Genomic DNA, 26,658 nt, shown 5'->3' on the forward strand with positions numbered 1-26,658 from the left:
TATGTGTGACTGATTTAATATGAGAATTGTAAATATGTTAGCTTTTGAAGCATTTAAGCTAGCAGACTTTTGTGTCGCAAATTAGGCTAATTTAATCGACTAAATGTACAGTGCTATGAAAAAGTATCAGAACCTTTTGGAATTTCTCACATTTATGCATAAAATCATCAAATGTGATCTGATCTTTGTCAAAATCACACAGATGAAAAACTGTCTGCTTTAACTAAAACCACCCAAACATGTATAGGTTTTCATATTTTAATAAAGATAGCATCAAAACAATCACACAAGGGGGAAAATGAGTATGTGAACCATAACATGTAATATTTTGTAAGCCCCCCCTTTGGCAGCAATAACTTCAACCAGATGCTTCCTGTAGCAGCAAATCAGTCTGGCACATTGATCAGGACTAATCTTGGCCCATTCTTCTCTACAAAACTGCTGTAGTTCAGTCGGATTCCTGGGATGTCAGGCATGAATCGCTGTCTTTAGGTCATGTCACAGCTACTCAATGGGGTTCAAGTCTGGACTTTGACTGGCCACTCCAGAACGTGTATTTTGTCCTTCTGAAACCATTCTGAAGCTGATTTACATCTGTGTTTTGGATCATTGTCTTGTTGCAGCATCCATCCTCTTTTTTAGCTTCAACTGTCTGACAGATGGCCTCAGATTTTCCTGCAAAACATCCTGATACTTTTGAATTCATTCTTCCATTAATGATGGCAAGTTGTCCAGGCCCTGAGGAAGCAAAACACCCCCAAATCATGATGCTCCCTCCACCATGCTTCGCGGTGGGGATGAAGTGTTGATGTTGGTGAGCTGTTCCATTTTTGACATGACATTGTGTTACTCCCAAACAATTCAACTTTGGTTTCATCAGTCCAAAAAATATTTTGCCAAAACTTCTGTGGAGTGTCCAAGTGCCTTTTTGCAAACAATAAACTAGCAACAATGTTTTGTTTTTTTAGACAGCAGTGGCTTCCTCCGTGGAGTCCTCCCATGAACACCATTCTTGGCCATAGTTTTACATATAATTGATGTGTGCACAATGATATTGGACTGTGCCAGTGATTTCTGTAAGTCTTTAGCAGACACTCTATGGTTCTTTTTTACCTCTCTGAGTATTCTGCACTGAACTCTTGGCGTCATCTCTCCATTTGTAGACAACTTCTCTGACTATTGATTGATGAACATCCAGACTTTTATACATGATTTTGTACTCTTTCCCAGCTTTATACAAATCAACAATCCTTGATCGCAGGTCTTCAGACAGCTCTTTTGACCGAGGCATGGTGCACATCAGACAATGCTTCTCATCAAGACAATTATTATCAGGTGTGTGTTTTATAGTGGGCAGGGCAGCTTTAATCTTCTCATCGGTGATTGGGCACACACCTGACTTATAATGTTTGGTAAAAATGGGTTTCAATTGCTCTAAGTCTCCTTAGGCAGAGGGTTCACTCACTTATTTTTTCCCCTCCTGTCATTGTTTGCATGCAATCATCAATAAAATATAGAACCCTATAAATGTATGGGTGGTTTTAGTTGAAGCAGTTTTTTTAATCTGTGTGATTTTGACAAAGATCAGCTCTCATTTGATGGTGATTTTATGCAGAAATGTGAGAAATTCCAAAAGGTTCAGATACTTTTTCATACCACTGTACATATTGATCAGAATAGATGGACAGTTTAACTCATTTGCTCCTAAAAATGTATAATTACATTCTATTTTTAATTGTTTCAGTGTCCCAAAGATGTATTTACACGTCTTTTATGTTTTTTTTTCCCACAAGAGACATCTCTAGGTTCCTATGCAACTTCTCTCCAAAGCACAATGCTGAAAATGCATTTTAAAGCAAAAAAAAAAAACTAGCCACTGAAGGGCAGCAGCGCATTCGGTAATACCCGCAACCCGATACAACGGAACAAACGGCCGGGGCGGCGGCAGAAGACGACCGAATGGACGACCAGGAGGACGTCCAGGATGCCAGGTGGCGGACGACCGCGCAGAACAACCGGGAGGACGCCCGGGATGCCAGGCGCTAGACGACCGAGCAGAACGATTGGGACCACCAGTGCAGCGGACGATGCCGTCGAGTCCGTGCTGCTCGCCGAGCAGAGCCCACGCCGCCAAGCTCGGCCGCTCGCGTCCACCACGACTCAGCTGGAAACGAGCACGGTTCTCCCCAAGGAACACAACATGCCCCACAGAAGCTCCCCAGGCCAACTCCGCCACGAGGCAGTGGTCACCACAAAAGAAAGATTTTTTTTTAAAATCCATCTTGAGGAGACAGGCGGCGATGAGGGAAAAGTTTACCCCGGCTGTCGCAGCCACAACAGTGTCATCTCTCAGTTCAATAGTTTAGTTATGTGTATATAAATTGTTACTTTGCTATCAAAAGCTCTATTTTTCTTGTTGTTTATATTATTTTGCAGAAGGAACACATTCAGATGTTTGGAATGTCACAAAAGCAAAAAATAGCTGTGTTAAAGTCAATGTTTGAAATGTATGCTTTCACAAAAAGCTCAATTTCTCTTCTTTTTTCATCAGAAATTGGAAAATTGCTCAAACTAAGCTATTTTCTAATGCTGATTTCTAAAGAATGGAAAAAGATATGAACTAACTTTTTTTTCCTGCTGAAAGAAGAGAGTCTAGTCTTTCTTTTGGTGGGTTCCATGTTTATGTAGCAATAGAACAGAATTTTCTGTGAGCCTTGCAAAATCAGTCAAAATCCAGTAAAACAGCCGGGAGCGAAGGTGTTGCACCGGTGAAAATGGCTGGAAGTGACTCAGTTAAAAACCAATCGTTTTGTGTCAAGTGTTTTATTCTTAAAATGCGTGTCGTTTTGAACAGACGAGTACATATGTGTGTTTCAGCTTTCCAAATTGTCAAAAGTGAAGGAAGTAGGAAGATTCAAAAAGCACAGTTGATTTTTTTGCTGTCTGTCAAGAACAACTTCACGTTTAGTGAGGACAGAACAAGTCTTGTTAATAAAGTAAAGTAAAAATAATAATATGATCTAACGTATTAGGTAGTGTGACAAAAAAAAAAAAAAAAAAAGACTGGAGACAAAATGGCAGACGAGACTCCGGCGTCATACAATCGAAAATGCATTAGTCGAGTACGCCGTAACCCGGGGACTACCTGTATAAAAAATATTTTGTTTTTACGTGGTTAATGCAAGGTAACCTAAGGCTAATAAGTGCCGTAGCATGTTTGCGTATATGAGTGTCGGAACACAGTATGCACATGCATGCCTAGTTATAACTACTGTGGCAGCGTTATTCCCATTAGCTAATTAAGTTTAATTATATTAAACATCATCAAGTAGGAGCCGTATCAAACACTAATTAGAAATCTCACAGTCTGAAGCAACCATAGGGCCGACCTCAGCCAGCCCTGGTAAATTAATGCGCAGACATTAGTGTTTTTTTTCTACAGATTAAAATGGATATTTTATCATCTTCTCATTTGCTGAAACACTTCTATCCGCATATTTATATTGCTTTACAGCTGATCTTCCTGTTAGCTAACATGCTACATCCTGCATCAAAATAACAAGAGGACTTTATTTAACATTACTACCAAAAGGCAGGTAATGATCATCCAGTGGACATCTCAAAATGAGATAATCAGCCTCAATTTTGCAATTTGTGTACGCACACAAACATGCGATGACATCATTCACACTTCCACTTAAAAACAAGCCACATCAACATGACTCAGACAAATAACCAGAACAGCAGCTAATCCCCGCTAATGGAAAATCGTGAGCATTTGCTCACAACTGAAACTAGACCAGATCTATCCTAGCTTGGATTATATAAAAGTACATGGAAAGAACATGGAGTCTAGTGTACATAAGTGGGAGATTAGCCGCTCATAAGAGTGTTTGCATGCTTCAACGGTCACAGTTTTGGACTATTTCCCATGTTGAACTAGTTTTCCAGCGCTCTTAAATACACTGTATAGTGGCTTTAGAATGTATTTTGTATCCAAGAAAGACTAAACAGGAAAAATTAGAACTTTCATGAAGTAAAGATGGTCTTGCACATAGCGCAAGCTAACTGAAGGTCAGCTGTTTTGCTTTCACGGTGACATTGAACCCGTAATTCTTTCCTGACTTCATTATTTCTTTGCCTCTGTACATTAGTTCCACCCTTCTGCTTATGCATTCAGTAGAGCTAAATGTAAGAAAGAAGACTGAGGCAAATAAATACCCTTGGACGTATGAGTCATATTTAACCTAAATGGATGAATCTGACTCAGATTAACCCCTAAATGCTTTAAACGTATTTCTCCAATTTAAATCCAACGTTCATTGGATCAGTCTGGGAATAAACTGAGCGACAGATGGTTTGATAAAGGCAGCAGATGTGGATGAAAATGCTATAGCATGCAACAACCGTAGCATCTGGATTTAAAAATGAGTAGAGGTCGACCGATACGGGATTTTCGAATGCCGATACTGATAACACAAAACGTTTTCAACCGATTGCCGATATCCAAAGCTGATTTTGTAAGCCGATATTTGAAAGTATGTAGATTATGAAAGGCAATATTGATAAAATTAGCTTCAACAGCTTTAAATTCACAATGCTACCAAACCAACAAACGCAGCTCGTCTTTTCATGATTACAGGTTGTCCCCGGTTTACGAACGGGTTCCGTTTGTACGCTGGTGGCGAATTTCCGCATAAGTCAGAATGAACCCTTTAAGTACCCTAAAAAAAAACTATCCAAAAAGTCCAAAAGTATTCTACAGTGGTACCTCGACATACGATCGCTTCGACACGCGATCTTTTCAACATCCGACGTAAAATTTGACTCGCCATTTGTATCTACATCTGACGACGTATTTGAAATACAACGACATGTCAGCGCCGCAGAGGGACGCACGGCGGATTTTCTTGTGAAAGAAATCAACACAGCTTCCATGAAGGTTAGTGCAGGTGGTGAAACAAGGAAAAATGTGACACTTAGCATGGATATGAGGATGGAAATAATAAAAAAATATGAGCGTGTTTTAGGCCTGAATGATATTGGGAAAAAAACTATTGAGATTTTCGGGGGGTTTGCGATACATTGCGATTTTAAAATATATATATTAGGGCTGTCAAACGATTAAAATTTTTAATCGAGTTAATTACAGCTTAAAAATTAATTAATCGTAATTAATCGCAATTCAAACCATCTATAAAATATGCCATATTTTTCCGTAAATTATTGTTGGAATGGAAAGATAAGAGACAAGATGGATATACAGTATACATTCAACATACTGTACATAAGGACTATTTGTTTATTATAACAATAAATCAACAAGATGGCATTAACATTATTAACATTCTGTTAAAGCGATCCATGGATAGAAAGACTTGTAGTTCCTTAAAGAAAAATGTTAGAACAAGTCAGAGAAATTTTATATTAAAACCCCTCTTAATGTTTTCGTTTTAATAAAATTTGTAAAATTTTCAATCAAAAAATAAACTAGTAGCCCGCCATTGTTGATGTCAATAATTACTTACACAATGCTCATGGATGCTGAAGCCTATAAAATCAGTCGTACCCAAGCGCCAGCAGAGGGCGGCAAAACTCCATAAAACACAACAAGTGAGCGTTTCACTGTGTACTGTCATTTAAATCTCTCTGAGCGGGGCATCTGCGTGAATTGCGTCAAATATTTTAACGTGATTAATTAAAAAATTAATTAACGCCGGTTAACGCGATAATTTTGGCAGCCCTAATATATATATATATATATATATATATATATATTTTTTTTTTTTTTTTTTTTTTAAAAGGAATTTTTCTTAAGACGACTTGATAGCTATTTGGAAAGATTTTGGATGATTCACCGTGACCACATTGTACAGTGATCCCTCGTTTTTCGCGGTAAATGTGGACCAGAACTCGCCTCGATAAGTGAAAAACCGCAAAGTAGCCGGAGACAAAATGGCCGACGAGACTCCGGCGTCGTAAAGTCGAAAAAGTCAATTACGTCGTAACTTGTATACACACTCAGCAAGAACTGTACATTATTTTCAAATAATTAAACCCAGTTGGACATCACGATGAGAGGAAATCAAGTGAGAGCGAGTGTGCTTGCCATGCTAACGCTAACGCTAATGCTGCGTTAATGCTACATACAATTACATTTAGAGTGTAAGGATCCTTCAGTCAACACCTTAAAAGGCTAAAGTAACATTGTATATTCTTGATAAAAAATATCTTATATTTACAAAATAGATAAGCCTGAAGCTTCCTGTAGCAGCCTGCCTTCGAGCTGCTGCAGGGTGTCCTTCCGGGGTCCTACAGTCGGTCAGCGGCGGCCACACAGATGCCTGATCAAAATCCTTTTTTTAATCGGCTAATATTTTTGGGAATTGGCCAATGTTGGAAAAAAGTCCACATATCGGCCCGATATATCAGTCAGCCTTTAATACTGACCCTGAAGGGAAGGTCAGATACACTCTAATCAGAATATTTTTGTTGAAATCGTTACAGCATGCACACAAGAAGTGAAATGTCAGTGTGAATTTTCCTTATTATAGCGGAATATAAGTTCTTCTTAGAAAATGTTATGTGAAAGTTGCGACCAAAATGAGTTTGGGGGCAGGTTTAAAGATTACAAATATGCCTTTGGAGTAGAACCTCGCCAACAGCTTCTGGCAACTTCTCGACTATTTCTATCGATAATGTTTTTCCAGTCAGTCTCCCGCACCCCTTCGGGGGATCTGTTTGCTAACCAGTCTCACGCCTTGTCCTACGAGCGACCTGCTGTTCTTTAATGAGCCTCTCCAAATTGATGACAGAATCTGTGATGGCCAGGGGTTGAGCAGCTCTAATTGGCTGAACGACACACAGACACTTGGTCAGCGGTGCCACAAAATTACAATCAATAGAAAAGTTTGCCAAGTACTACTTCCACAAGAAAGTAAACTATTTATCACCCTTTTAAATGGCTGTTATTTGTTTTTCCTGAGCAAAATGTAACCTAAAACTACCTACATTCAAGTGTTTTAGGAGCAGAGGTCGGTAGTAACTTGTTACATTTACTTCATTATATGTACTTGACTAACTTTTTGAGAAAAATGTACTTCGAAGAGTACTTTTGCCAAACCATACCATTTACTTTTACTCGAGTAGATTTGTGAAGAAGAAACGCTACTCTGACTCCGCTACTTTGGGCGAGACTCCTCATGACATTTTTCTCTCTTTATTCTACATATTAAATTTTACTTTATCAATTTATTTATTTTACCCAGTTTTACACAGTTACAACAGTAGCTCTACAAGTTTCACCAATGAGATGTCACAACAATAATCACATGAATCCATCATACCAATCAGACTCGAGCTTGCCGTTCTATAATGACGTCTGCTTGTTCAACTCACGTGGCGTCTTTAAAGCACCGTAAAAAGTTTAATATTTATGATAAAGCGCTGCCCTCAACATGACTCGAAAGCGGTGATATTAACCTCTCTCCCAGTTTTTATTTGTCACCGATTGACCGCGGAAAACCAGAGATATGATCCTTTTAGTTTTATAACAGGAATTATTATGAAGTGAAGGAAATATTCACTACTCGGAGCAGATTTTTTTTTCTTCAATTAAAAAAAAAATATTAATAATACAGTATTTTATAGAGCTCACCACGTAGCTGCTTGTTAAAGTTAACGATGAGTGACAGCTCTGAAGCTTTGATCTTGCCAGAGAAGTTTGGGACCACCCATCCTGAAAGGCGCCAAATGTATGAGCTTGTTAAACACTAGCTAGGTAATGTGCTGTGGCGACTCATTGTATGTGTGTGTAAGTGAGCAGTGTGGGCGGATTTGAGTGGGCTCATTCAATGAAGCATTTAATAAACACAAGCATTTTGCATTGTTATTCTTGTGTAAAACGTTTATATTTAAATTATACTTTGGGGGGAAAATGTCTTATGGGTTCTATATCTTTCCAGTGGTAAATCTGAATAAATACTTTACCAATTAATGTAAATAAGCTCCGCCTCTACTTTGCAGATTTCAATTATCGACAAAAAACGAGGGCTCACTATTCAAACTAGGAGCTATTTCCTCCACTAGAGGGCATTCATGCTTTTTGGACGAATGATGCAGTATAATAATAAAAGTTCATATAGATAACTTTGCTGAGAAAAAAAAATACAATTGTTTAAAAAGGAAAAAAATTTTTTAAAAATCGAACATCGTAAGCAGCTACTCACAATGTTACTCATTACTTAAGTTTTTTTTTTCACCAAATACTATTTAACTTTTTCTTGAGTACAGTTTTTGGATGACGACTTTTACTTGAGTAATATTTTGAAGTAACTAGGGCTGCAGCTATCGATTATTTTAGTAGTCGATTAACCAATGAAGTAGTTAGCTCGAATAATCAAGTAATCGGATAAACCAAAAAAAATTTGAATACCTGAGCTGAGCCTCGAACGGTATTTAAAAAAGGATCTATGTACAACAAAAGAGCAATTGGCTAACTTGAATAGCAAAAGTCCGCTAGCTTAAATGCTACAAAATACTTTTTTTTTTTTTTTTTTGTTAGTGTATTTCTTTTTACAATGCTCTTAACAAATGGTTCAGACACATATTCCCACAAAAATTGGCTAAATATACCTTTAAACTAAATTCAAAATGCATGAAAAAAAAACATTAGCTCAAACAAAAACCTAGATTATGTTGGTCTTAACAGGGAGCAGCCTGATTTGGCCATGTAAAATGAGGGCAGTGTATCCACCCAAATTAATTTTACTAAATGCAAACACTTTCAAAAACAAACCATTACAACGTCACATTAATTAAACGAATACTCGAAGCAGCAAATTTTATTTCGAATCTTTTTTTCTAATCGAATACTCGGGTTAGTCGATCAATCGTTGCAGCACTAGAAGTAACGCTACTCTTACTTAAGTAAGACTTTTGGCTACTCAGCCCACCTCTGTTTAGGAGTCATAAAAATCACATTCACTGCAATTGGATATATCTATAAATAGCGAGAAAGTGAGTGGAGAAGAAGTCAGGTTGGTCAGTGGGCTAACTAAACAACGCTAATTACCTATAACCATGGCAACAAGTCAGCAAACGCCAATGGATGTCATAACTCACGACATAAGTTAGCATAGCTATTCACCTTTTTAGCTACGACCATGTTTACTATTGTTATGCCTCTAAATGTAAATTCCAACGACACAAACAAATGAAATTACACCTACGGTATTAGTCTACTTTTTATATTTGCAAAGGAAAAGCAATTTCATGTAAAAGCCTTCCGAGAGTAATTTCATCATAAATTATTCAACAGTCATGCTCAGTTGTCATGTCATCGTCACATGATATAGCTGTGTGCATCAAGGTATTTACAATACATATTCATTACGACTGTTTTTGTGCAAAAGGGGGTCGTGTAAGCCAAGTGTTTCATTTCTTATAATGCCGCATGGGGGAAATAAAATGGAGCATTAAAACCCTTGGCTGAGGCTTATTTACTTTTCCATGAATCCTTCAACTGGGTAATTGACAACTCTGCAGGGCTGACTTTATTCAGGCAAGAAAAGCAAATATCAGCCATGCAAGGAGAAGAGAAGCCCAAAGGGAGCTAAATACCTGCTGAAACCCTCAAGCACATACTGTAACAAACAGCTTTTTATTAGGGTGAGACACTATATCAAAAAGGTGATATATCGCAATACTTTGTAGCCCAAACGGCTATCGTTTCAATTAAGAAAGTTTTACAGGTTACTTCCTTTTCATTTTGTGTCACTTCCTATTAGGGGTGGGAACCTGTTTAGTCCTGCAACGATTAATCGATTAACTCGAGTAATTCGATTAGAAAAAAGATTTGAATCAAAAGATTTAAATTAAATTAGGCAGCTTTCAGCCGAGTTATACTTCCGCGTCAGACCTGCACCGTCAAGGAAAACCCGAGTTACGACCCTACGCCGTAGCCTGACGCGCGCCTCTCAAATTTTCTAACCTTCGCGTCGCGTAGACGTGTATGACATGGCGAAAACGGACTGTGATTGGTCCGCTCAGACTGTTGTTTCTGGTTTAGCGCGAAATCACCGCCATTGGAGAATAGAATCAAACATTATTTTCTACACATCGAAGAGCAAGTCTCGTCAAGACATTATTGTGATTGCCAAATGGCAAGGTCGGCGATTGAAGAAGAAAAAAAAAAAAAAATGGAAGAACCACTGGGACGTGTGTGTTCGGAATCGAGTGGCCACACGAAGCGGTGACCCAGTCGGCCAAAAACTGCCAACTTTTTATCACTTTATGTCGTATTTTTGGTCGGTGCACTTCTTCATTTATTGTGTACATATGTTTGCTGTGAGTCTGTGACTTATTTATGTGTCACACTTCAAGTATATGAAGAATAAAGCAACGATTTGGTGTCAAAAGACTTGTTTTGATCTTTAATCTTCAATAACAGACAGTTCACACACGATACATCATCACTGATTGTGAGTGCCTCGGTGCTTTTTATGATAACGTTAAATTCAAGGCTCCCAACGCAGTTTGGGAAGTTCCATAGACGCCAGAAATCTGCTATGGCTTCCCACTGGCTGGTTGTAGGACACGGCAAACAAATCGGGCTGGAGGGCTTTGCAGACCTTGAACGCAGTGCTCGACGCCAGTTTGAAGCTAGCCGCCACAGCTAGCTCTCTGCACCCGAGTCTAAAACTCTCGGTGCGGCATCAAAAGTCGGCCAGACCGCCTCGAAACCGTCTTCTGCGTCGCCTGCCCCTCAACATTTGTATGTTCAATATTTATTCAGTGTTGATGAGCAGAATATTTACTTTCAAGAGTTCCATCTTGCATTGTTTATTTTTTCTCCGACTAGCGGAAGTCAACAAGCATGCCCCAAAACCGTACAAACATAACGCCACATCCCTCTAGTGGCTTGGCGGTGAATTACAGAGCAACGCGTTCCCTCACCGCAGAACTATCGAATGTCGAATGCTGCCGTAGTCGCTGCGCTGTCACCGCAACGCGGGAGTATAACTCAGCGTTGTTATGGTTTGTTTTGAAAGTGTTCCCATTTAGTTTTATTGATTTGGGTGGATACACTGCCCTCTAGTTGCAACAGTGAATATGGTATAACTCATTTCACATGGCTGAATCCATCTGCTCCTTGTTAAGACCAACATAAGCTAAATTTTTGTTTGAGCTCATATTTTTTTAATGCATTCGTAATTTAGTTTATAGGTTTTTTTGTGGGAATGTGTGTTTGAACCATTGTTAAGAGCATTGTTTAAAAAAAAAAAAAAAAAAGCATTTTATAGCATTTAAGCTAGCAGACTTTTGCGATGTAGGTTAGCAAATTGTTCTTTTGTTGTACTTAGATCCTCATTTATTTATAGTTTCATAGCGTTTGAAGCTCTGCCCAGGTAGTTTAATTTTTTAATGTTCCTTATCCGATTACTCGATTATTGAACTAACTAGTTCCTCGATTAATCGACAACTAAAATAAATGATAGCTGCAGCCCTGAGCCTGTTGGTACCTCACGATATGATACAATACAATTTGCGATACAAAGCTCAAGTTAACGATTATCTCACGATATGGTGAAGCAGCGATTATCGATACATTGGACTTGAACTCAATCTAGGATATTCTACAAAACAACTAATGAACAAAAAAAAAAAAAAACTATTTTCATCCTTACGAGTAGACGTGTTATCCATTTGAACTGGAAGGGTGGACAAATTAAAGTTTATTCGCTGCCATCCCTCCTACTTCAAACGGCGGGCAACAGAAAGCAATGAGTAATTCGGGGGCATTTTAGGTCATTCGCTGTTGATTTTTCGTCACTTCCTGTTAATTTGGGGACATTTACGTGTCATTTCTTGTTGATTTTGCGTTACAGAATAGAAGTGACCCGGGAATTGCCCCAAATGAACAAAAAGTGACCTGTAAACGCCCCAGAAATCGGAAAGACTGGCTGCGAACATTCTGGTTTCGAATGAACGTTAGTCTAAATGGATTGGGCTTCTAGTGCCCTCAATGGCTGCTATGGAGTTTGGAACATTACGTTTTTTTTCCCCCCTTATTTTAAACATTGGCACCTTTCTCAAACAATATATCGATACTTGGCATGAGCATATCGATAACCTTTTCAGATATAAAGTATCACGATATATTACCATTCCGATATTTTGTCAAGCTCCTACTTCCTTCTTCTTCCTATTCAGTAACCCAAAATTACCAGGAAGTGCCCTGTAAACGCCCCAAAATGAACTGACAGCCATAGATGTCCAATCCGTTTGAAGTGACCATTTATTCGCTGCCACCCTTCCACTTCAAACAGATTTAGGGCTGCAGCTATGGATTATTTTAGTAGTCGATTAATCGATGAACTAGTTACTTCGAATAATCGAGTAATCGGATAAGGAACATGAAAAATTAGAGTACCTGAGCTGAGCCTCAAACGGTATAAATAAATGAGGCTCGATGAACAACAAAAGAACAATTGGCTAATTTACATAGCAAACATCCGCTAGCTTAAATGCTATAAAATGCTAGTTTTTTTGTTTTGTTTTTTACAATGCTCTCAACAAGTGGTTCACACTCATATTCCCACAAAAATGGCTAAATATACCTACAAACTAAACTACGAATGCATTAAAAAACATTAGCTCAAACAAAAACTTAGCTTACATTGGTCTTAACAGGGAGCAGTTGGATCCAGCCATGTGAAATGAGGCAGACCAGAGGGCAGTGTATCCACCCTAATTAATACAACTAAATGTAAACACTTTGAAAATAAACCATTACAACGCCACTTTAATCAAACGAATACTCGAAGCAACAAAATTTAATTCAAATATTTTTTTCTAATCGAATACTTGAGTTAATCGATTAATCGTTGCAGCACTAAACAGGTTGGACATCTACTAGTGATAAAGTTGTTTTGTAGAATGATTTCCTTATCCATGTATCGATACATTTTTATATTACCATATCGTGAGACTTGTATTGCAAATCGTATTAGTGCTGCAACGATTAATCGATTAACTCGAGTAATTTGATTAGACAAAAGCTTTTTTCGTTTCATTAGAGTGACGATGTAATGGTTTGTTTTGAAAGTGTTTCATATGGGTGGATACACTACCTACCTTCACTACCTTCTCGTGGCAACAGAGAATATGCCATAACTTGTCTAACATGGCTGAATTCAGCTGCTCCCTGTTAAGACCAAAATAAGGCTGTAGGTTTTTGGTTGAGCAAATGTTTGTTTATGAATTTGTTTAACAGTTTTTTGTGGTAATATATGTTTGAACAATTTGTTAAGAGCATTTAAAAAAAAAAGTTAGTATTTTATAGCATTTAAGCTAGCGGACCTTTGCTATGCAAGTAAGCCAATTGTTGTTTTGTTGTACTTAGATCCTAAAATTTATTCCGCAATGCATTAAATGTTCGTAATTCGATTACACCAACTCATTGATAGATTCATTGATTACCTAAATAATCTATAGCTGCAGCGCTAAATTGTATCGTGAGGTTCTCACCGCTAATTTTCTACAACATGTACTGCTTCCAAATTATCTTCATTTTTTTCTTTTCTTACAAGAAGTCCCATTTACAATATTACCAGGTGAAACCACTTGTCTGAATGCATCAACTGTACCAAGTAAAAGGACCAAAATTGCAGGATGGGAGCATTTACACGCCAGCAATTTTGCAGGAAAGCATCTTAACTTTGAATCTGATTCTGGGAAAACGAGTTAGAGTTTAAGCAGTGGCGGCTTCTCTGTGGTTTCTCTGTTGTGTCGTGCTTTTAGCTCTTCAAATCAGTTCCCCAAAAAGCACGAAACTGCACTGATGAACAGCATCCAAATCTTGAGAAAAAGACACTAAATTTCCAAAATGGATTAGCTGATGCTGGGGTCTGCTTGGTAGTCAAGGGAACATATTTGAGTTTAGGAAAATTATAGTGTCCAACCAAAACTTGAGAACTGCAAATTACACTTTGGAGTTGCTTGTGACAATATAGCCTGTTTAATGCTTAACCACCCCCACAGAGCTGCTGAGACATTGCATGGAGACACCCACTAATGACCGCATATTTGGCAGAAATCCCTATGAGGGATGTAGGGGGGCTGTCAAAAGGGAACCCTCCCTCGGAATCCTGCCTGACATAAGGAGCAAAAAACAAGAGTGATGCTAGGGTCCAACCATTCCTCATATGTCAATTAAGACACTGGGAAAACAATGGATAATTGTGCCAACCAATCTGACAGCCGACGAGACAAAACGGCCCACTAGGCACTGCAACAACGACAACAAATGTATTATTTTTATGACGTTGCTAATAATCAGTTACGTCAATATTATTATATTTAATATTCAGGTCACTGTCATGATGAGTATTTGTTGTTTCTGTTTATATTGTTCTAACACATCTCTCTATTGTGTCAGAAATCTGTCCATATTTTTGCCTGTACATCAAATTTGATTGTGATTTTAAGCAACATAGGTAACTTTTCAGTTCCGGTCGTTTTTAGGGACGCCGGTGGACAAAAGCGGTAGTGTTTTGCCTTAAGGAAGACACACCTGCACAGTGTTGTAAAATCATGATCTCCCTTTCAACTGCAGAAGGATTAAACGAAATTTCTGTTTTCAGCGGCTGTGTGAAGGATGAATAGTAATAAGGTAATGAATCCAGTTGTGGCTAAACAATAGCATATGACGGTTAGCAACTGTGTGGCTTAGTGTGGCTAACCACCCACAGTTCGGTTGAGTGGGAGGAGGGGCTGTCACACCAGCAAAAGAAAGCCGGGCCAATGTTTATTCTTGAGTATACTTTTATACTGGTAGCTTCCCTTTTTTCCTTCTCGGACAAAACATTTTGTCTCTTTTGTGGCTCTGCCACCTGTGCAGAATTCGCGCGAAAGGGTTAGTATTGACTTCCTTGTGTATAATGAAAGAAAGGAAGTGACGTAACCCGTAAAGCAGTCATTTGTAGTTTTTTTTTTTTTGTGTGGCAGGGTTCCTGCCACCCTCCTCAAACTTAATTAGTGCCAGTGAACGTGATACAGACCCCTAAAGATATAAAAGAGGTGTCATTCAACTAGTTGTCAGTCGACACTACAAATGTCACGAACATATTTAATAAAGGTTGAAAGGTTGCCTAGTGTTGCTTTAATTTAGTATGAAAATACTAAACCTTAGCTGTATGTCGTTGTCGAGTCAAGAATGACCCGTTTTTAAGTTTGTGCATGTCAAAAGTACCATTGATTTTTACATATGAAAACTTGAAAACAGGCCAATTCTGGTCCCTACTCAAGACGAGGGATATGAAAAAACAAAAATATATTGGTTACCTTCTGTGCTGACGTTAATAAGAAACTGCAACAACAAAATAACTTAGAAAACACTAAATACGCATGTACAGGGGTTGGACAAAACAACGGAAACACCTAAAGTTTTGGCATCATAATCATTAAACACAATTGTTAAAGAATGGCACGAGGAACATTCTGATGAATTTGAGCATCTTATGTGAAATAGTAGATGTGTGCCCATTTTATTTCTGATATGTGATGAAATAACGTGAAATTTTGAAGTTTTCACTGCTTTTCAAAAGAAGCTTGAAAGGGATTTTACTATCCTTACCTGAGCCGAACCTCCTCCTTCTTCCTTAGCTTCATGTCCCGTTGGACAACTTTTAGGACGTGTTCGGCCTCGTCGTCCGTCAAGCCAGACAAGTCCAGCCTCCGGCCCATCTTTCCTGGGCCTGCCACACTCGACTGCTACTGGGCCAACACAGGGTGATGGTGATGGAAGGGATAGGGAAGAGGAGGAGAGGCACTACGATACTGTCGGCTGGTACAACCCTGGAGAGAGACAAAAAAAAAATTGGTTTGAATTTGTTAAATATATGAAAAGAGCAATTCTTTGAAATACACTTCCACTTTTTTTACACATCAATACATATCAATACCTTGTGTGAGCTGACAACTTGATAGAATAAATGTTTCATCTAATATTATGTAGGTAATCCCCTAAATTACAGCGTACCAAACTTGATTTCGACTTATTTCGTCTGCCATTTTGTTGTTGTGTTTTTTTTTCTTTCGAGTAATTTGAAGAAAAGCTTTAAATCAAATTTTGCTGATTCAAGGATTTGTTTAAATAGAGTGACGTTGTAATGGTTTGTTTTGAAAGTGATGCATTTAATTGAATGATTGGGTGGATAAACTGCCCTCTAGTGGCAACAGAGAATACGCCATAACTTAACATGGCTGAATCCAGCTGCTCCCTGTTAAGACTAATAGGTATGTTTTTTTGTTTTTTTTAGCTTGTTTATGCATTTATTATTTCATTTAGAAGTATATTTAGCAATATGTGTTTGACCAATTTGTCAGCATTGTCAAAAAAAAAAACAAAAAAAAAAACATTTTTCATCATTTTATAGGATTTAAGCTAGCGGATTTTGCTTTGCAAGTTATCCTCGCCAAGTGAAAGAGACTTAGAGAGAGACAGAGACAAACAGAGACAGAGACAGAGAGACAGAGAGACAGAGAGAAAAGATTATACCTTAGCTCACTGCTTATAGTCCAGTGTGGCTTATTTATTGATTAATTTGGGTTAATAGTGAATACCTTATTTGAGAACGGCGTCATAAGTCTTTCATAAGACTGTCAAAATTATGACACGACACTGTCATGGGCATTAATGAATGCTTACGACAGATGTCATTAAGTGTCATCTGGCAAATGACAGTGTCATGTCATGATAATAGCGGTCTTATGACTGTCTTATGATGCCGCAGTCCAATAAAGTGTTGCTGGTTAATATCTTTTGGTGTACATATCCCATAATAAAGTGAGGACTGCGGCTTGTAGTCCGGTGCGGCTTATCTATGAACAAATGCAGGTTTTTTTTGGTCAAATTTGGTGGGTGGCGGCTTATAGTCAGATGCGCTTTATAGTCCGGAAATTACGGTAAATGTTTTTGGATAGTTATTTTGAGATTTAGGAGGTATTTAGGGGTATTTACGGGGTTAATTCCGATGTAAGCGGAAATCCAGGTAAGGGTGCCAGCCTAGGAATGGAACTCGTTCGCAACCCAGGCACTACCTGTATATTTGTGAGTTTTTCATTATCATCACTTTGAGTTTAGTGTTCTACACTACAGTTTTATTAGTTCGTGTGCATCATGCAGATGCATATCCATCATAAATCTTGTTAAATATCTAATCATTTCTTTCTCTCTTTGTGCTTCTTATTGATTTTAACAGACAAGAGACTACATTCTTTGTAAAGGGGACAATTTTTGATGTTGCACTTGCATCGATTTCGTTGAAATGTTCTGCCTGTTGAGTTATTTCCCAGGTTGGTGGGTAGAAGGATTTAAGGAAAGGGAAGAAGTGAAAGAAGGATGACCACACACACCCAGAAAACGAACAAAGAGACGGATGAGTCCATGGCCAGAAGTAGAAGGTCCATTAACCACAGTGTCCAAACAAGATGGGAGTGCACTTGCAGAGTGATGATGACTCAGAAGGCCAGACAATTATGCTTGATCTATTATTGTGCCGATAGCTTCATCGACTAAGTGCTTCCCTTACAATCATATATCAATCATTCCTTGAGTTGTCCCATCTCAGAGGACACCAAACGCCAACTTTGTCCACCTCAATAGACATTAAAAATACGAGTTGACTTAACTGTGTTTTTCAGCTTTGAAAGCTTCCAAACTCTACTCATTTTCTATTAAGCTATTAGCCTCTAATGGACTGTGCGGAGCATCTCGGCACTGTAGTCAAATTGCTTTGAATTGACCAAGTGGTGTCATTTTGCAGAGAAAGCATCTCTAAATATTGTTTCTCAAGCCATCATCCTATTTCAGCCTAACAGATTACACGCTTGTGTGAGTCATGTGTCTGTATTAACATAATGACAAACCCGCAAAGACATGCACACGTAAGGAGTGAGAGAGCTTTTGTCACATTGTCAGCTGATGAAAGCGGCGACATCTCGGCATAGGTGGTATCAGGCAGCAAGCGGTGTAAATAAGGACGGTCACGGTGGCATTCACGCACGCGTCTCGCTCAGTCGCGGTGATGAGAGACTTTGCCCTTTGCTTCGGGAAAAGGCCAACTCTGACACAGTCATATTTCACAACTGTTACGCACTCGGCGACATGTGCATGTACACAGGGAACAAACGCAGACAAGCGGGTAAATTGTAGAATAAAGCTGTCTCTGCACCCTATGATAGCATAAAAAAATATTCTTTTTGAATGGGAGAATCTGTCTGATTGTTCTGAATTCGAGGAGGTCCCTTGTGATTTAGCTGAACACTACAGGGCCGTTTACATGGCGACTCTCCGAGAAGACGAAAAATTTCATGTTTGCATTTACCGTATTGGCCCGAATATAAGACGGCCCTGATTATAAGACGACCCCCCCTCTTTTAACTCAAGTTTAAAAAGACTTTTTGAACACCAAATTTTTATACAGAAAATTACAGTACATCTGAAACAAATGATTATAACAATATATTTGAGAGAAAGCATGTTGTTTTGCCTTATTCAAATCTTAAATTTACATATTTTAAATGTTCAGATATTAAGTGCAATCACATTCGTAAATGAATAGCTTCTGGGTTTTGAAATGTAAATAAACCAATGTAATGTGATAAAACAACAAAATTGCAATAATTGCATTAACCCTTTAACACCTAAGCCTATTTTGGCCGAATTTGCATGCATTTGATGTTGCCTTTATATTTCAAAGAAAAAATTGTTTACAATGGCCAAGTTGGGTCCCTTTTTTCAGGACACCTTGAACTTCATGTCCAAACTGTTGTTTTCTTTTTCTGTTTTCTGACCAATTATAATCCATATTTTGGACCCAAAAAAGACCAAAAAAATCCCAAAATCTTTTTTCAAAATTTGTAATGTTGATGTCCTATTGACAACCAAACATGCTCGACCAACCGTTTTGAAGCATGATATTCTTTATTCAACTTGTTAGGATAAACATTCAATAGAAAAAAATAAGATTGAATAGTTTTATGTTTGACAATTCAACACAACCAGTCGGTATGGTCATAGGCGTTTTTTGGCCTTTACACATACTATGGTCAAAACAGGTTATATACTGTACAAAATAGTGAGAGAAAAAAATTATATATATCATCTAACACAAAAAGGGTTTGGAGGATATCTCTTTGTGAAGTTAGTACCCATCACCTTATCTAAAGTATATACGTACATGCAATCAAGTTTCTTGAACACACATCTACATAAAAATTGAAAAGATTATAGTGAAGAAAAAATATATATAACATTGGAAAAAAGTATTTTAAAAAATATTGACAAGTAGTTCAGTTCAATTCAAATTTTTGAGGCACGCGACCCAATATTTTTTTTTTTTTTTTTGCGCACTCAATAAAGCTGCTTCTTGAACAGGTCACGGAGCTGTGTCACACACACAACGTCACACAGCCTACTCTTTAGCCGTTTGCACGCTGCTGTCACTTCTACTCGCCGAGACGCCGACTCATCCCAAGAAAACAACGACAAATACGCCTCATCTTCTTCCTTGAGTTAATGAAATAATGCATTAGCTTGCGCCAAATGTAGTTTTAGATTCATTCTGCACGTTTCAAAGTCGCTCACTCAAACCAACCGGCCGTTGCTTGCTTCGCATGCCTCCCTTTCAATAGTTGGCGCCTCGCTCGGAAATTTATCAAAAATGATCACATTCGGTTCGTCCTTCTTGACCGTACAACGGCTCTTGGGATATGTAGTCTTTTGTGCTGCTTTCGGTTTCGAAAAAGGACAAGAAATGATAGAAATATGGAGATGGATACATGGTCCATGCAGCGTTTTAATGCATATTTATGAGCCCAATAAAACTATAAAACTCAAATGACATTATCTCCCGTTTTTCTTGGCCGATTGACTTCAAATAAATACTGGTGTGGACATCAACTACCACACTTTCAAACGAGACCAACCAGCGGCATGTGGGTGACGTAATTACAGCGTGACGAAGCTTCAAAGACGATATGTGTGAACGCGTCGCTGCCGCCACGTTCGGTGTTAAAGGGTTAACCATCAAAGTGACGTGTAACTAACTGTAGTCTTGAAACAAATCTGAATAAGGAAAAACATTGCAATAAAATAATGCAAACCGGTTAAACTTGAGAGTAGCTGAGATCTGTCATGACAGAACATCGCTTCAATGATATCTGGCGCCATCTAGCGTCTAGACTGCGAATATAAGACAACCCCCACTTTTTCAGTCTTATTTCAATGCAAAAAAAAACGCCGTCTTATATTTGAACCAATACGGTATATGGTTCCGTCTCCATTTGAACAATGTCGCAATTCCGCATGAAAACGATGTAGTATTCATGCCAGGCCGTAGGGGGCAGTGAAGATTTACAAGGTGACAGCGAATGATGCACTTTGACCTCCTCAGCCCGGAAGACAACATGCCCGGATTGCCCGCCCACTCCAAGCAATGGCATTTCCTTTTGTTCAAAACGGCACAAAAATGGAAACATTCAACATATTTACATTAAAAATATTATAGAAACAGTCAATTAAAGCCGATGTTCCGCCATATTTGCGGTTTTTAATGTTTAGTAGCACCACTGCGCACGCCCAATGTGACATGTACGAGTGCTGACGTTATCGGCGCAGGTACCGCGCGGCAGCAGCTTTTGATATGCATGCGGAGCCAACCCTAACCCTAATAAGGTAATGAATCCAGTTGTGGCTAAGTAATAGCATATGACGGTTAGCAACGGGGGACTTAGCCCCCACCCGCGAGTTCAGTTTGTCACACCAGCGAGTCAAAGCCGGGCTAATGTTCATTCTGTATAGGCTGGTACCCTCCCCTTATTTTCCCCTCCCCAGACAAAACTTTTTGTCTCTTTTGTTGCTCTGCCATCCTTGCAGAATTTGCGCGAAAGCATTCGCATCAACTTCTGTCTTTATAATAAATGGGGGAAGTGACGTATGCCGTAAAACAGTCTACACATTTGTAGTTTTTGGTTAATTAGTCCTGGTGAAAGCGATACAGACCGCCTCAAGATGTCAGAGATGTCTTTCAACTAGTTGTCAGTCAACATATTATGACCAGGGGTGTCAAATGATTAAAATTTTTAATCGAATTAATTACAGCTTAAAAATTAATTAATCGCAATTAATCGCAACTCAAACCATCAATAAAATATGCCATATTTTACTGTAAATTATTGTTGGAATGAAAAGATAAGACAAGATGGATATATACATTCAACATACGGTACATAAGAACTGTATTTGTTTATTATAACAATAAATCAACAAGATGGCATTACCATTATTAACATTCTGATAAAGCGATCCATGGATAGAAAGACTTGTAGTTCTTAAAAGATAAATGTTAGTACAAGTTATAGAAATTTTATATTAAAACCCCTCTTAATCTTTTCGTTTTAATCAAATTTGTAAAATTTTCAATCAAAAAATAAACTAGAAGCCCACCATTGTTGATGCCAATAATTACACAATGCTCATGGGTGCTGAACCCTATAAAATGAGTCGGACCCAAGCGCCAGCAGAGGGCGACAAAACTCCGAAAAACACAACAAGTACACATTTCCCTGTGCTGTCATTTTAATCTGTTTGAGTGGGGCATGTGCGTTAATTGCGTCGAATATTTTAACGTGACTAATTTTAAAAATTAATTACCGCCCGTTAACGCGATAATTTTGACAGCCCTAATTATGACAAATGTTATGAATATTCTTTATAAAGGTTGATAAGTTACTTAGTGTTGCTTTAACTGACAAAACATGGTGGAGATGCAAACTGACTATAATTTGGAAGATAGCAAACATTTCCTGAAAAATAATCGGATGTCAATTGTTTTCAAGTAGGTTTATTTCACTACAGTTGAGCTTAACTATAACACCATACTATGGATGTCTCATTCTCATATTTTTGCATCCGAGTCAGTCACCTGATTATGAGAGTCTGCCTATACAGTCCCGATCTGATACCGAAAACATTCTTTTGTTCAAAAGAATTTTTAAAAAAAACAAGCAAATTACTGTCCCACCTGTGAATTATTTTTAAACAATAACAACAGAAAAATGCTTGTCTTTAATAAATGCTTCTCTGGCAAGATCAAAGCTACAATCCTGTCAATCATCGTTAACTTTAAGTACACATACTACACTTGATACCAAACAAGCTGGCCAGTTTGACTGCACTACTTAGCAGGAGAGAGGGTGAGAGGCTGTGGCATGAAGCAGAAAAGCGCGATCGGCCCGACATCCCTACATTATATACAAAATATCGTAATTTCCCGAATATAACGCGCACTTTTTTCCCCCAAAATCAACTTGTAAAATCATGGTGCGCATTATAAACGGGTACATGAATGAAGACAGAAATATATAAACCGATTTTTTTTATTGACACGGCCACGTTGTGTTGAAGAAACGTATGTGGCGATCCGTTGCCGACCATTATGGTACCTGACGTCACCATTTTGTTTCGGTAATACTTCACTCTGATCGGCCGAATGATTTCGTCTGTTAAATTCTGATTTTTTCACTCTTCATAAAGCACAGAATTTTGTTTCTTGAACTCATTTGAGTCAACGTTTATTGCAGCTCCGCAACTCCGACCATAACAAACGTAACAACACAGACTTCCTGTGTGTGTCAGTCAACTATATCTGTCCCTCGGGAAACTCAAACCCAAATAACAATTGTTCCTATTGTTACTGTCGTGTCGGTTTTATCTTGTCTTGAAAAAAACTAGAATACGTCGAGTGCCGTGTTCAACGTTTTATTTCTTGCTTTCAATGAACTTAAATGCCGACAGTTCGGCTATAATGCAGCGCTCTTTTGTCTAGCCTCAGCGGCCCTCTGGCTCATAGACAATCACAACATAGACATGACAATACAGCAGCAAGGATCCACTAGTGCCACAACATAGAACAACATAACATAGAATACCAATATGTCACAGTGTCGACAGCGATGAGCTCTTGGATTTCCAACTTACGTTCTCACTTTCTTTTTACCGTATCAGTCCATGGAAGAAACATTTATTCATCATGATGAAACGAGCAAGTTATACAGCAGCCTTTAAAAGAAAATTCACGTGTTTTGTTTTCTCCTAGATTCTGGCAAATTGGAGAAGTTGTCAAATCATATTATTACCGTAAATATTGTCAGTTTATGGTAATGTTTTAAACTACCAATATGCTATGCTTGTGCTGTGTTTCACCAGTCATTAAAATGACATTTCTGTATCTGTACACGAGCTCCATTTTCTTGTATTCTTCTATTTATTGGTGCTAAAATTAGGGTGCGCGTTATAAACGGGTACAATAATTTCCCCTAGATTTTACAAGTAAATTTGGGGTGCACATTATATTCGGTACATTTTTTTTGAACACCTGCTAGCTTAATGCTAATATACAATCAAAGACACTATTCACTAGCTAACAAAAAGTCAGCATTGATTCGCCTTTTTTAACTCTCAAAAATTAAATCACACACACACACACAAATGCCTCAGGAACATATTGTTTTCAGATACAATACAGAAGTGAGTGTAAAAAGAGAAAAAAGTATTAAAACAACCTTTTTGTGATTTTTTTGTTTCTATATAACCCATCATCCATCAAACAGTAACAGTATTCTATTATTTTGCCGTTTGTATCTTTGCTGTTTGCCCTTTTCAGTGGTTACCATTAATACCTCTTAGCATTGTTACTTTAATAGCCAGTCATCAGTCATAGATACTGCTATCAATCCCCAAGTGAAGTACTGCATATACGGATACACAGCAGCATGAGAGGACCGAGCAGTCCAGCAGGGTACAGTCACCATGACAACATGAAAGGATCATTCAAGCTAGAAGAAGTGACAGAAAGTCTGACAACTTATTCAAATGAGTGTGAGGATTGTGTACAGCAGGTTTAAGGAAGATGTTTGTTTCCTCCTATATGCAGTGCATTCCAAGTATTCCGCGGAAAACTAAGAAATCAAGGTTGTCAGAGTTAGCAGATTCAGGGAACCATTTCAAACTGCATTAGGGAGAAAAAATAGCCACTGTTATAACCTTCAGTCATTTTTTGTAGATAAAAGTACCGTTTTTTTCCCCCCCAGACTATAACTCACAGTGTTTTTCCATCGTTTGAAGTGCCCCTAGCATGTTCTTAAAGTGCGCATGACAGCAAAAAGCATGTTTATTTCATATTTCACGCAGTGTAACAGTGGCGCAAATAAGTATCTAGTCAACCACCAACTGTGCAAGTTCTCCTACTTGAAAAGATTAGAGAGGCCTGTAATTGTCAACATTGGTAAACCTCAACCATGAGAGAGAATGTGGAGGAAAAAAACTGAAAATCACATTGTTTGATTTTTAAAGAATTTATTTGCAAATCATGGTGGAAAATAAGTATTTGGTCAATACCAAAAGTTCATCTCAATACTTTGTTTTATACCCTTTGTTGGCAATAACGGAGGCCAAACGTTTTCTGTAACTTTTCACTCTTCGCTTGGTGTAAAGAAATCAACTGTGGGAGCAATTATTAGATTATGGCACCTGTTTTAACTCATTATCGGTATAAAAAGACACCTGTCTACAACTTCGGTCAGTCACACTTCAAACTCCACTAAGGCCAAGACCAAAGAGCTGTCGAAGGACACCAGAGACAAAATTGTAGACCTGCACCATGCTGGGAAGACTGATTCTGCAATAGGTAAAACGCTTGGTGTAAAGACATCAACTGTGGGAGCAATTATTAGAAAATAGAAGACATAAAAGACCACTGATAATCTCCCTCGATCTGGGGCTCCATGCAAGATCTCAACCCGTGGCGTCAAAATGATAACAAAAACGGTGAGCAAAAATCCCAGAACCACACAGGGGGACCAAGTGAATGACCTACAGAGAGCTTGGACCACAATAACAAAGGCTACTATCAGTAACACATTGCGCCGCCAGGGACTCAAATCCTGCACTGCCAGACGTGTCCCCCTGCTGAAGCCAGTACACGTCCAGGCCCGTCTGCGGTCCGCTAGAGAGCATTTGGATGATCCAGAAGAGGACTGGGAGAATGTGTTATGGTTAGATGAAACTAAAAAGAACTTTTTGGTAGAAACACAGGTTCTCGTGTTTGGAGGAGAAAGAATACTGAATTGCATCCGAAGAACACCATACCCAATGTGAAGCATGGGGGTGGAAACAACATTCTTTGGGGCTGTTTTTCTGCAAAGGGACCTGGACGACTGATCTGTGTAAAAGAAAGAATGAATGGGGCCATGTACCTCGAGAGATTTTGAGTGAAAATCTCCTTCCATCAGCAAGGACATTGAAGATGAGACGTGGCTGGGTCTTTCAGCATGACAATGATCCCAAACACACAGCCAGGGCAACAAAGGAGTGGTTTCGTAAGAAGCATTTCAAGGTCCTGGAGTGGCCTAGCCAGTCTCCAGATCTAAACCCCATAGAAAATCTGAGGAGGGAGTTGAAAGTCCGTGTTGCTCAACGACAGCCCCAAAACATCACTGCTCTAGAGGAGATTCGCATGGAGGAATGGGCCAAAATACCAGCAACAGTGTGTGAAAAGCTTGCGAAGAGTGACAGAAAACGTTTGGCCTCCGTTATTGCCAACAAAGGCTACTTAACAAAGTATTGAGATGAATTTTTGGTATTGACCAAATACATATTTTCCACCATGATTGCAAATAAATTCTTTAAAAATCAAACAGTGATTTTCTGGGGTTTTTTTCCCCACATTCTGTCTCTCATCGTTGAGGTTTACCCATGTTGACAATTACAGGCCTCTATAATATTTTAAAGTGGGAGAACTTGCACAATTAGTGGTTGACTAAATACTTATTTGCCCCACTGAATATGCTCCTGAATGAAATGGACCGCTTGGATGTGTGTGGAAGCGATCGTTTTGTACATTCAATTTTTGAATCCCGCGCCATGAAAATGAGTTCCTTCAGGCTCCAGTTTCGGGTTTAGGACGAATGCAAATGTGACGTCACCCCGGTCAGCATCTCACAAAACAGCATTGCTTTATGGCATGCAGATGGACTGCGAATTCAGCTCGTTTTGCGAATTTGTTTATTTTTTCAGATGACGCCAGCCAAACAGCTGCAGAATAAGGCGTAGACTAATGTTTAACTACACGGCAAAGACACGGCGTGCAGTTCTTGTGCAGCTATCATGGCATAATGTGTCTGATGAGAACTTTTCTACATGTTCGTCCATGATCAAACGTAAGTAAATAGTCCTTTATTTAAAGAAAGTGATGGGGGAAAATATTATGTGATGCCTTAACATTAGCACATTATGCCTTTGTGATGTATGATTGCCTCTGTGGCCTAGATATTAACAACTTCTCCTTGTTTCCACTTCGACGCCTGTTATCGTTTTTCACCTTGGGTTCCATAGTTAGGAGGGAATCTCACCAGATAACTTGTTTTGCACCCATAATATTTACCGCGGGGACAGAACATCTGTTACCAGGACGGGACAACTTGTTGACCATGTGAGAAGCCCTTTTTCAAGGGGCTGAACCAAAAGTAGCTTTAATATTTGTCATTTGGGCAAGGTGTGCGCCACCTGGGGGCGGGGGTTGGCCGTCCCCGGCC

At 38.7% G+C, this 26,658-nt stretch overlaps 1 protein-coding gene across 4 annotated transcripts in view; it reads right to left on the minus strand.

The window, feature by feature from the left end:
- Positions 1 to 26,658, minus strand: part of myripb (myosin VIIA and Rab interacting protein b) — a 226,526-nt gene that overhangs the window by 189,411 nt on the left and 10,457 nt on the right. For all 4 annotated transcript variants that reach the window (XM_057824332.1, XM_057824331.1, XM_057824333.1 and 1 more), the window contains exon 2: positions 15,638 to 15,858. In XM_057824332.1, the coding sequence (XP_057680315.1) occupies positions 15,638 to 15,747 (110 nt within the window). In that variant the 5' untranslated portion in view covers positions 15,748 to 15,858. The remainder of the gene's footprint in view (positions 1 to 15,637; positions 15,859 to 26,658) is intronic.

The sequence above is a fragment of the Corythoichthys intestinalis genome, chromosome 20 (genome assembly GCF_030265065.1).
Source record: "Corythoichthys intestinalis isolate RoL2023-P3 chromosome 20, ASM3026506v1, whole genome shotgun sequence".
NCBI lineage: Eukaryota > Metazoa > Chordata > Actinopteri > Syngnathiformes > Syngnathidae > Corythoichthys > Corythoichthys intestinalis.